Consider the following 12,709-nt stretch of genomic DNA (forward strand, 5'->3'; position numbering starts at 1 on the left):
TTTAGCTGTGCCCTGTCCCCAGAGGTGGAGTCTACAGAGACAGGCAGGTTTCCTTGAGCTGCTGTGAGCTCCACCCAGTTCGAGCTTCCCAGCCGCTTTGTTTACCTACTTAAGCCTCAGCAATGGCAGGCGCCCCTCCCCCAGCCTTGCTGCTGCCTTGCGGTTAGATCGCAGACTGCTGTGCTAGCAATGAGGGAGGCTCCGTGGCCGTGGGACCCTCCCGAACAGGTGTGGGTATAATCTCCTGGTGTGCCCGTTTGCTTAAAGCACAGTATTGGGGTGGGAATTACCCGATTTTCCAGGTGTTGTGTGTCTCAGTTCGCCTGGCTAGGAAAAGGGATTCCCTTCCCCCCTTGTGCTTCCCAGGTGAGGCAATGCCTTGCCCTGCTTCAGCTCTCGCTGGTCGGGCTGCAGCAGCTGACCAGCACCGATTGTCCAGCACTCCCCATTGAGATGACCCCAATACCTCAGTTGAAAATGCAGAAAGCACCGGTCTTCTGTGTCGCTCGCACTGGGAGTTGGAGACTGGAGCTGTTCCTATTCGGCCATCTTGCCTACTATATCTTTATGTACATTTTAAGATAACAGGAGATTCTGTTTCTTCTTCTATTATCTTCCTTTGTGGATAGATGACCATTTTCTTTTTATCTTTGGGGTTATTTTGAAAGTATTAGATATGTATGTATTCACCCTTATGCAAAAGTTAGCGTATTCGAGATATTGTTCTATACTTTGCTTTTATTCAACTAAAATTCTATCTCAGAAATCACTTCATTATTCTATAGAAATATTTCTCATTCCTTTTTACACACATGCACACCAACTTTCCTAGACATGTATTTGATTAATTCTGCACACCCCCCTGACCTGAACTAATAATATTCAAGTATATTTCAAATATAAGGTTTTTATTCTTGTGTAGAATAAATTGTATAGATAATTACATTCTACATAATTCATGCTCATTTGAATTTTACCCATTCTTTTGTTATTACAAATAATATTGAATATTCTTGTACATGTGTAATGTCATTTTATATTGCTAGAGGTGAGATTGATATGTCAAAGGGTTAATGAGGGCTGGGCATGGTGGCTTATACCTGTAATCCCAGCACTTTGGGAGGCCAAGACAGGAAGATTGCTTGAGGCCAGTTCTGGAGGGATGGAGAAAGGGAGGGAGAGGGCAGTGTTACTGGTTATTGCCAAATTCTCCTCAGTACTGTGTACCATTTGACTTTCTTACCAACAGTGGAATGAGAATACCCATGTTTCCGCAGTCTTACCAAAGAGTGTGTCGAAGGGTCACTTTTAAATTATTGACTTTAGGTTTTTCCTGCCACCCAGGCATTGTAAATCAGAGTTGTATGTTTGGGGCCTGTCTTATGCGTGTTGGAGACGGTGGAGTTAGGGAGGAAGTATGTGTTTGACTACTCAACACCAAGGTTCTAAACTGAATTGGGGAAATGGGTGACAGCAAATGGGATTGTAAATTCACATTTGCTGTGTAGGTACATTTGTTTGTCCCAGCTCTGTTATTTAGGGCGATTTCTTCTTAGAGTTCTCACTTTAGTTGAACTTTGGGCTTTGTTTCCTATTTCCTCCATGTTCATTGACTAGGTTTAGCAAATGCTCTCAAGGCGAAAGCCAGCTTACTGATGCATCTAATAAGATGTTCTTTTTTTCCTCCTAGCATATTTTTTGTATTTAGAGTGTCAGTAGCTCCTAAAATACATTGTTGCTGGAAACAGAATGAGATCTTGTTCTTTATAGACTGAATCATTCTGTCAGTAACTATTTCCTATAGCCTCAAAAGTCTGTAAGTATTCTAGAATCACTGTGTCTTAGTCCATTTGTGCTGCTATAACAGAATACCTGAGACTGGGTAATTTATAAACAAGGAAATTTATTTCTCACAGTTCTAGAGGCTGCAAGTTCAAGGTCAGAGTTCTGGCAGGTTGAATGTCCAGTGAGAGCTAAATCTCTGCTTCCAAGATGGTGCCTTGTTGCTGTATCCTCACATGGCAGAAGGAATAGAAGGGAATGAACCTACTTCCTCAAGTTCTTTTTTAAGGACCCCAATCCCTTCCAAGCCCTCATGACTTAATCACCTCCTGAAGACTCCACCTTTAAATACTATCACATTGGTGATTAAGTTTTAACGTATTTTGGGAAACACACTCAGACCATAGCTCACACTGTTACTATGTAATACTATAATTGTCTTTAATAAAAGTGCTTGGGGCCGGGCACAGTGGCTCATGCCTGTAATCCCAGCACTTTGGGGGACTAAGGTGAGTGGATCACTTGAGGTTGGGAGTTCAAGACTAGCCTGTCTGACATGGTAAAACCCTGTCTCCACTAAAAATAAAAAAATTAGCCAGCCATGGTGGCATGCACCTGTAATCCCAGCTACTCAGGAAGCTGAGGCAGGAGACTGACTTGAACCAGAGAGGCTGAGGTTGTAGTAAGCCAAGATCACGCCACTGCACTCCAGCCTGGGCAACAGAGGGAGAGACTGTTACTTTTCTTTTTCTTTTTTGGGAGAGAGGGTCTTGCTCTGTTGCCCAGGCTGGGGTACAGTGGCACAAACATGGCTCACTGCGGCCTTGACCTGGGCTCAAGCTATCCTCCTGCCTCAGTCTCTGGAGTAGCTGGGACTACTGGCATGAGCCACAATGCCCAGCTAATCTTTCCATTTTTTTTGTAAAAATGGGGTCTCCCTGTGTTGCTCAGGGTGGTCTCAAACTCATGGGTTCAAAGGATCCTCACTCCTCAGCCTTGCAGGTGTTGAGATTACAGGCATAAGCCACCATGCCTGGCCAACATTAATTAGTTTTGAGAGTGGAATATCCAGTTATCATTATGAATTTTTTCACCCACCTTGGGGGATTGTGAATATTGTTTTAGAAACTGTTTTTGTGGGTCTCGTATAAGACCCACACATGCCTTTGGAAATAGTTTTAGATATTCACTTTTTCTTTTGGTAGACTTGCTTATTGGACAGTTTTCTGCAGTCTGAGGAATAGGGCCAATTTGACTGTCAGTCTTTTGTTGATTAAGTGAGAGTGCCATCTAGTGGGAGAAAAAACTAATACAAGTTTTTTAAACTTTAGAATATGCAGAGGAAATTATTTCTTGTGCTAAGTTATGTTCTCCAGAAGTCCACAGCACTAAAAAAGTGGGAATTGTATGTTGGAAGGTGAGAGAAGTGGAAGACAGTAGTCTTGCAGAACAGTAGCAAGCATATAATAGAGACCTAGTAAGTGGCAGTTATTGCCATGATTCTTCTTGCATGGAAGGTGGTGATCAAGTTAAATAATAGGTAAATTAGGAGCTTCTCTGACAGATATTTGTGATTAATATATGTAAGATTCTATTGTCATTTTTTGACTGTGTGATATATAGATATTATAAATTTTATCCTTTTTTTTTTTTTTTTTTTTTTTGATCTTTAACCCTATTACTCAGGACCCACCCCTCGTCCCCAACAAAATCTGTTACCAGTTTCTAGTATATCCTTCTTAAAATATTTCACTCTATTATAAACATGTATGTATATTTCTACCCCTTGGCATACTCATTCACTTAACAGATAGTGTGGCTACTACGTACCTGGCACTCTTCTAGGTGGGATAAAGCAGTGAATCTCATATTCAGTGTAAGGTATGCCTAGTCTACATATTGTTCTGTACCTTGCTTTTTTCATCAATAATAAGTTTCCCTCTAATGACTGCTATAGCTGCATCCCACAAATTTATTCAATTCAAAATACATCCTTGTGATTTCTGCTTTGGTCCATGGATTATTTAGAAGCATGTTTAATTTCTAAATGTTAAGAAATTTTAAAAATATCCTTGTTATTAATTTCTAATTTAATTTGGTTGTGATAAGAGAACACGCTCTATATGCTATCATTCCTTTAAATTTGTTCAGACTTGCTTTATGGCCCAGCATATGGTCTCTCTTACTGAATGTTCCACACTGATTTAGAATGAAGTACTCTGTTATTGTTGGAGTGTTACATAATTGCCATTTGAGTCAAGTTGGTTGACTGTATTGTTCAGGTCTTTTAAATCCTTATTTATTTTGTCTGTTAATTCTGTCAATTACTGAAAGAAGAAGAATGAAATTTCTACCTGTAGTTCAGGGTTGTCTCTCTCTCTTCAGTTCTGTCAGGTTTTGCTTCAGGTATTTTTATGTGGTTATTAGGTGCATACACATTAGGTTTTTAATGTGTTACTGATAGTTTGGCTTCTTTATCATTATGAAATATTGTTCTTTGTCCCTGATAATGTTTTTAATAATTGTAATTTTCTTATGGTTAATGTTTAAATGTTATGGGTTTTCCCACCCTTTTCTTTAAATATAAAACATAGATAGGTTAAAAGTGGATTTCTTCTGTATAGCACTTTCTTGATTTTCCTTTTCTCAACCTCTCTAGCAGTCTCTTCCTGTAATCTTAATGTCTTTTAAAAAAAATCAGTTTCACTTTTCTTTCAAAATACAGTATGAAAACTATTGTCTTTTAGCTTGTGATTATTTGCCATTTTCTTTTTTAAAATTTTATATACAAATAGTGTATAACAATGATAAAAAATTCGCAAGATATGCAAGTTTATATTGAAGGGTTACTCTCCTTCCCTTCCTATACCCCTACTATTATATTCCATCTACAGAGGCAATGATTTTGTCTAATTGTGAACTGTTCCACACATGCTATAACCATTTATAAGCAGATATGAATGTGTTCTTTTTGCTTGCACCCACATTATTGTATATTATATATGCTAGTTATGTAAATCTTCTTTGTATAACTTTTTTAGCTGTGAAATGTACCATACACAGAAAATTACATAAACTTACAGGTACAGTGTAACAAATAGTTATATAATGAACACCTGTGTGATCATCAGCCAGATGAAAATATAGAAAGAAGACATCCAGATATCATTTCTCAGTTACAACTCCCTACCCGAGAGGTAACCACTCTCCTGACCTTTATAATAATCATTTCCTTGCTTTTCTTTTTGCTGTTACTACTTATACTTACATCCCTAAACAGTGTAGTTTATATTTACCAGTTTTTGAAATTTATATAAATGGAGCAAAACATATCTTTTTCTTTTTTAAATATTTGTTTTGCTTTCTTCACTCAGTCATGTTCATAACATTAATTTATATTGCCTATAAGGATAATTTATTTTCATTTCTATAGATGTCATTGTATGAATGTACCATAAGAAAACACATGGTAGGAAAGTGTTTTTTAAATTTTACTGTTGGTGGGCGCTGGATCATTTCCAGTTTATTATCATGCAAATAATAGTGCTATAGTGTGCTTGTACGTGTGTGCTCTTATACTTAAGCACTTGTGTCTAGGTATACAATTAGGAGTAGAGTTGCTGGATCACAGGGTATGCTGCTCTTACATGTTAATGGATAATTCCGAAGTACTGTACTTTTCCAAAGTACTGCAGTAAAATTTTATTTCATGCCTCCATAGACTTCTCAACCCTGGGGATTGTGTGACTGCTAATCTGGTAGTCATGTAGTAGTTTTCCATTGTGTTTGAATTACTAATGAATGAATATATTTTTTGTCTTATGAATTGTATATAATTATTTTGCCCATTTTTCTTTTGGGTTGCATACTCTTTTTTTTTTAACAATTGATATTCTTCATTGGAGATGGAAAATATACAAATGTGTATATGTGTGTGGGTGGCCAATATCTTTTCAGACTCTGTAACTTCATTGTTTTTATGAGCAGAGATTCTGGGATTTAACATAGTCAAATGTATTGGTCTTTATGGTCAGTACTTTTTTCACAGGAACATGAAAATATTCTCCATAAGCTCTATACCTTTCCCTTTTACATTTAGGTTTTTACTCCACTCATACAATTGTGGGAATAAAAATTGTTGTAGTCTTTCTGTGGGCAGTTTGATGATACATATCAATATTTTGAATGTGCATATCCTTTAATCCAAGAATTCTACTTTAAGAAATTTATCTTGGCCAAATACATTAAACATTGTACAAAGATGTCTATGTGTGTATATGTAGATGCCAACACATTTCTTACTCATTCTACGGCAAATAAGTGCAAAGGGTAAAGGTTTCCCTGTTGAGTGTTATCATCAGCCACCTGTATTTTGCCAAGTGCGTAACAGTGTAATATAATCTTTATCAGTCACTGTGGAGCTGTAAGGAAAGTATCTTACCCAAAAGGATTTGATATAATTACTTTGAAAACTCTCATGTAATTTCTTTATCACATTTATTATAAATTAGGTGGATATTATTAGCACATTTTAAGATGGAAGGGTCAAGTGATAGACTGCAGAATCATTGAAAAAACTTTGCGGTAAAAATGTTTAATATCTAGGGCTATTATAACAGTGAAATAAATAGAGATTGTATTGAATTCTGTAAGACCTTAAGTTTGGTACTTTTTTTTTAAGCAGAGAACACAGTAGATTAGGAAAGAATGCTTATTTATTTGCATTTTGGATACCTCTAAAACAGTGGTTTTCAATGGAGTGGAAGAGGGGACAATTTCGCACTCCTGGGGATATTTGAGATATGGGCAATCTCTGGAAACATTTTAGATTGTTATAATTTGGGACTGTGGGTTGGGTGGGGACAATGGTGCCAGTGGGTAGAGGCCAGGAATGCTGCTAAACATCCTTCAGTGGACAGGAAAGCCCCGACAAATTTATCTGGCCCAAAATGTCATTAGTATCAATATCGAGAAACCCTGCTTTAGAATGATTGTTTCTATGCGTTGATAATAAGTTAGCCTCTAATTTGGGTCGTATTATAAAGGTACCTGACCTGGTATGGGGAATCAAGGAAGATTTTCTTGGAGAGGTGACATTGTGACAATATATTTTGTTACATGAATATGTCATAGAAGATATCATAACCAACCTGCATTTAACTAATTCACCGAATTTGTGATGTTCTGTGTTCTTTTTATATAACACATTGCTAGGTTCCTGTGGCTCTCTCTGAACACATAAAGCCACCTTCAGCATGCTGCTACTGTTCTGCTTCTGTCAGTTGTGTTGTTTACCAAGAGCTTAGTGTGTTTGTTTGCCTGCTTATTCATGTAAAATTAGTTAAATATGAACACAAACGATTGATAAGATTATATAAAGGATATAGTTGGTTTTTTTCTATGCAAACAAAAGTGACTGCTTTGGAAAAACTCAGGAAGGAGAAAACACTGAAAAAAAGCTGTAGAATGGAGTGAGTAAAATTGTTTTACTCATAAACAACTGTAAATTGTTTGTAAACAAATTGTTTTACTTAGTCCATTCCACAGTGTTTTTCTTTCTTTTTTTTTTTTTTTTGGTGGTTTTTTTGTGTGTGTGTGTTTTCTCCTTCCTGAGTTGTCTCCTCCTAGTTTGAAGAGTAGGAGTAGGAAGGTGGAAATCATGGAATTCACGGAGGATTCTCCACTTGGCAAGTGCTCATAGATTTTTTTTTTCTTCTATTTAACCAAACCTGGAAATTACCTAAAATCTATGAATGTGGTTTAGATAGGGAAGATGATGAGGATTCCAATCAGTGGGTATGTCCTCAAAGAATGCTGGCAAACAAATCTGTATGTTGTTACTTAAAATGTCTTGTTTCCCATTAACAACTGACTGCCAGCTCCAATCACATAAAAAAATTCTATCTACAGTGAATGTTACAGAATTTGAGAGTAATACTGGAAAAAATGTTATCAACCACTTATTATGATTCAGAGATATACTACATAGAAATTATGATTAGATTATATAGGCTTGTCTATTTGTTACAGGTAATCTTTTATCTTTAAACATTTCAGATTATTGATTCTTTGTCATCCTTCAGATTAACTCTTCCATTTTATTTGTAACTCTCCCTTGCCTCACCTTTTTTTTAATAGTTAAATTTTGCCTAAAGATGTATCAGTAATTCAGTTATTTGAACTACAAAAAGTTAGAAAGGCACCTTATACTGAAGGTATCAAAAGTTTCATTTATCACTAATGTATCTAATCCAAGAAGATATCATGAGCAGCCATTTTAAAAATAAGATTCCCACTTCAATGAATGAGGTTAATATTCTAGTCCCTGATTTAATTCCATATGTTCCTTTACAGTAACCATTAAAGTATAAATGCAGTATTTAATTTTTTAAAAAGTAAATGTTACTATTGAAAGAAGAATGCCCATGAGCATCATGGGAGAAAATATCAGGCATAATTCTCCTTCCAGATGGCACTGCTACAGGTGAGGCAGCAGCCTGTGAAATTACAGTCTGAATTACACTGCAGATGAGTGGGGCATTTGGACCAAAGCCTTCTGGTATCAGTAATAAATGACTTGGTTCAGAACCAAGGACGATTCCCAGGAATTTAAAGGCTGTTGTATCACATAGGGAGCCTATCGTAAAATGAAGTTTAGCAAAGGGGAAAGTTGAGAGAAAGGACAATAACCATTAGCAAAACATATATGAATCTTTTCATCTGCTAATATTTTTAACTGGATATCTTATCTCATGAATGTCTTATTCTATATATATTCTAGTATGTGCATTGATTTTTCCAAACTAATATTTTCACAACGAATGGTGGCTCAGAGCCAGCTGCCAACTGAGATACTACGCTGAAATGATCGCACACCTGTTGTAAATTCTAATCTTGTTTAATATGGTCTATGAAAAATTTTTCATTTTTGGGATGCTTGAATCCTTAATTACAAATGTAGTATAATACACATACTAAATCTTATTTTCAATTAGGCAAATCAATTTAAGAGGCAACATACAAGGGTGATTCAGAACTTGTGTAGTGAGGTCAAGGTTCAAATTCTGTCTCATTCACTCCCCAATTTATGTGACTGAACTATTATTTTAGATCTCAACATAAATAAATTAAATTGGAATAACAATAAATGGTGCTTTGGGGAAGAATTAAATGAAATAATTTTATAGAGGCATTACAATGAATTTTAATGATTATCACCACCATTATTTGTCAGTTTTAATTTTAGAAAACAAAATATCATTTTAAAATAACATTTTAATTTGTACCACAAAAAATAACAAAAGCAAGCAGTTTCATTTTAACAAATATATTACATATAGTATTAATAACTTTTATTCATTTATTCATTTTAAAGTTATATATTGAGTTCCTACTATCTACCAGACACATTTTCAGCCTTCAGGAATACAGCTTCAAACAATATGACAAAATCCTTGATCTTGGAGCTGATAGTTTTAAGGAGACAAAACAAAATAAATAGTATTTTAATTCATACGTGCTATGATGAAATACAAAGCAGGATAAATAAATGGAACTTGATGAAAGAAAAAGAAAGAATATTTTATGTAGGAACATCAGAGAAATTCTTTTTGATAAGGTAACAGCAGAGCTGAAAGATAGAGCTAGAATACTAGAAAACAATTTGACAATGAAAATCAGTACAAACTTTTTTGGGCTTTTGTCCAAAAAGGATTGGACTGTAATTAATACTTAATTTGTACTAAAATGTCAATTTTATTTAAGTTTTAAAACACAGCAATCTTGCAAATAGTGTCCATTTTTTTCACCAAATCTATTAATAGGTTTTACCAGCCAATCTTTTCCTCATAAGATAAATAGATGCCTTCCATTTAATAATTCCTTGGCATAAATTATAATTCACTATAAGCAACAGTTGAATGCCTATTTATAAGCATTTGTGTGCATAATCTGCATGGATATGTCAGATTGGTAAAGATTTCTTAGTTGAATCCCGTAAGTCCCTTGTTCTTTGAATACATAGATAATATTAATGGGGAACTAACTTGTAAGAATTTTACATGTTACTGAAGTACTCTATACAGAAAAACAAGTTTCTGTCAAAGCCTTAAGTTTCCTAAAGTAACATATTGATAAACAAGCTTTGTTCCTAAGCCTTTGTTTAATAGGCAGTTATTTTTGTATCAATGAGTTAGTGTGTTGGGAGGAATAGGTCAATACCAATGTAGAGTTGCCGGCAATTCAGTTCCGTTCCTTCGTAAGTGATTCAAGCATGAGAGCTGTATTTTCTATAAATTAAAATTGCTGTTAATCTCTTGTGAAGATTACCCATTCTGGGTTTGCAGGTTTTTCTTATTCTAGAGAAACCTTTAAAATATTTTTTGTTAATGTGGTTAAAGAATATTTATAGTTGCCCCACTGGTCATTTATTTGTGCACAAAACAAATGAGTGAATGAGAACAGTTTTGATATAGAATGCTAAAGTAAAGGTAAAATTCATGTTGGTTCACCCTAAGCAATAAACTGTGCTATGTGCTGAGCACTTGGCTTTCCCTGCTGCATAGGGCTGTTGGGGGGTTGGACCCTAGAAGGAGAAAGACTGACTGAAACTGATAGTGATTTCTCAGTCATGATTATTTGTCATTTGTTTAATAAACTGTGAAGCACAGTATTAGAATGTAGTGTATTTGTGGCACCAATAGTGGCAAATTCTTTTTTCATTTGTACTGTATCATTATCCTTTCTTGGTAGGGGATTCATTATCATACTGTAAATTCAGTAGGTTTATGAATTATATTTCCATAAACACTAGTTCTGCAAGGTGTTGATAGCTGTTAAATAGAAAAAAAGGTCTGTAGTCAGAAAGTAGGTAATACTTGGTTAAAATATGTTCAGCAGTTCTGTTTACCATAACAACTGCTTAGAACTTTTAGTGTGCTTGTGCGCATTATGAATCTCTAATAGGAGGATATAGCAGCTGGCGTTTCTTAAACCTTTTTGACTAAGGATCCCTCCCCTTTCTTGTTTCTGTTTATTTTATTTTATTTTATTTCGTTTTATTTTTTATACCTAAAAGAAAGTCACTATACAGGAAATTATTTGGGAAATGGTTTTCTAGACTAGAGTTTCTCAACCTTAGCACTATTGACATTTTGGGCCAGGTCATTCTTTCTTGTGAGAAGCTGTCCTGTGCATTGTAGGATGTTTACCAACATACCTTGGCTCTACCCAGTAGATGCCAGTAGCATCTCCTTCATCGCCCACCCCTAGTTACAACAATCAAAAATTACTCAGACATTGCCACATGTTCCCCAGCGGGCAAAATCAAGTGGAGAACCACTGCTCTAGATGGATGTTGAATCATTCCAGAGAGTTATGGGGCTTGTTAATAATTTCTTTCCAAACTTTTTTTTAATGAGGAAGAAAGAGTAGTCTGGAAAGTAGAATCATAGGTAAAGAACATGCAGTATATTCTACCACAATAAACTTTCTGAGTTCACTTTATAAGCTGGCCTGATTTTCCAATAACTTTTACTGCAAAAAAATAGTGTCAGATTTTGCAGAATATTATTACATCTATGGCAGAAACAAAAAACTATTTTGTAATTAAAAGAGCAGCACCTATGTTTATATTGACCTGCTTATGACAGTATTGCACATTTCTAAACTTTTTTTCCCCCTTTTTTTATGCAGGGCTATTTTCTTCTGTTTGAGTCTATGTTAGATTCTGTCCTTTATGCAAAGAACAAATACTTGGCAAAAGGAGGCTCGGGTGAGTAGAAAATTCTGGTTAATAATCTAATTTTAGTCTAGCAGAACCAAATGAACCTTTGGATTTCAAATAAACTATGCATGGCCGAGGAAGTTCCTGATAGAGACGAAAGATGTTTCCGTTAAAGGAAACTTTAAGACATTTGTTTACTGTATTGTTGAAAGTAGAATATTATATGAGATATGGAGGACTCCAAGGTAATAGTATTCTCAAGAATGCTTTTATTAAAAGGTCCTTTTAATAAATATCTAAAGACTACGTTTTGGAAGCTTTTTGATATTCAAACTCAAATCTAACAAACTCCTTTCTATTTTTAATCCTCATGTCATTTAGTTCCCTTTTTTCCCAATGGCATGTTTCAGTCTAAGTTGGAGATTATTCATGGCTTCACTAAATATGAAAACCCGACCTCTCTGTGATTTTCTGAGAACATTTTAAGTAGTGACTAGTTTCTAATACGTTTTAAAAATACAGCATACCCAATCCACATATAAAGGGACCCTAATAAATTTGGAAGGCTTTCTTTTCATGTCTCTGGAAAACATTTAATCATATTAACTCTGCATACTCAGAGTGAGATTCTGTTTTTACAGACCTTCTGCTGTGAGCAATTGTGTACATACAAAATAATTGTCTTTCAGGACAGGGATTATGTTTGTTTAGCTTTAACTCTTAAATGAGCTCCACAGCTTCTAGGATGTAGATGGAGCATCATACATGTTTATTGAATTGAATCATTTAAAGAATCATTAAAACTGAATTGAACAACATGTTCCTCCTACACTTACCTCCCTGCATCTTACCTTTCTCAAAGTTTCAGAATCAGCAAGTGGTTTCCATGGTCAGAATACAGTTGGTAAAACTGTCACATGAAAGGGGTAGGCATTTCAAACTAGTGATGCAAAGGACTTGACCATAGTTGTGCCTCCTACCATCCATGTTCTATGAAATTACTTTGGCAGTTTTGGTACAGTGAAAAATCAGTAAGACCAGCCCAGTGCGGTGGCTCATGCCTGTAATCCCAGCACTCTGGCAGGCCGAGGTAGGCGAATCACCTGAGGTCAGGAGTTCAAGACCAGCCTGACCAATATGGTGAAACCCCATCTCTACTAAAAAAAAAAAAAAAAAATCAAAAAATTAGCTGGGCGTAGTGGC

General features: G+C 35.5%; 1 protein-coding gene across 1 annotated transcript in view; it reads left to right on the top strand.

The window, feature by feature from the left end:
• The window catches only part of PRMT3 (protein arginine methyltransferase 3), a 139,775-nt gene that overhangs the window by 63,107 nt on the left and 63,959 nt on the right, over positions 1-12,709 (top strand). The window contains 1 exon segment of the mRNA XM_017858381.1: positions 11,476-11,554. Coding sequence (XP_017713870.1) covers positions 11,476-11,554 — 79 coding nt within the window.

Source organism: Rhinopithecus bieti, unplaced genomic scaffold (assembly GCF_001698545.2).
Source record: "Rhinopithecus bieti isolate Rb0 unplaced genomic scaffold, ASM169854v2 scaffold_2350, whole genome shotgun sequence".
NCBI lineage: Eukaryota > Metazoa > Chordata > Mammalia > Primates > Cercopithecidae > Rhinopithecus > Rhinopithecus bieti.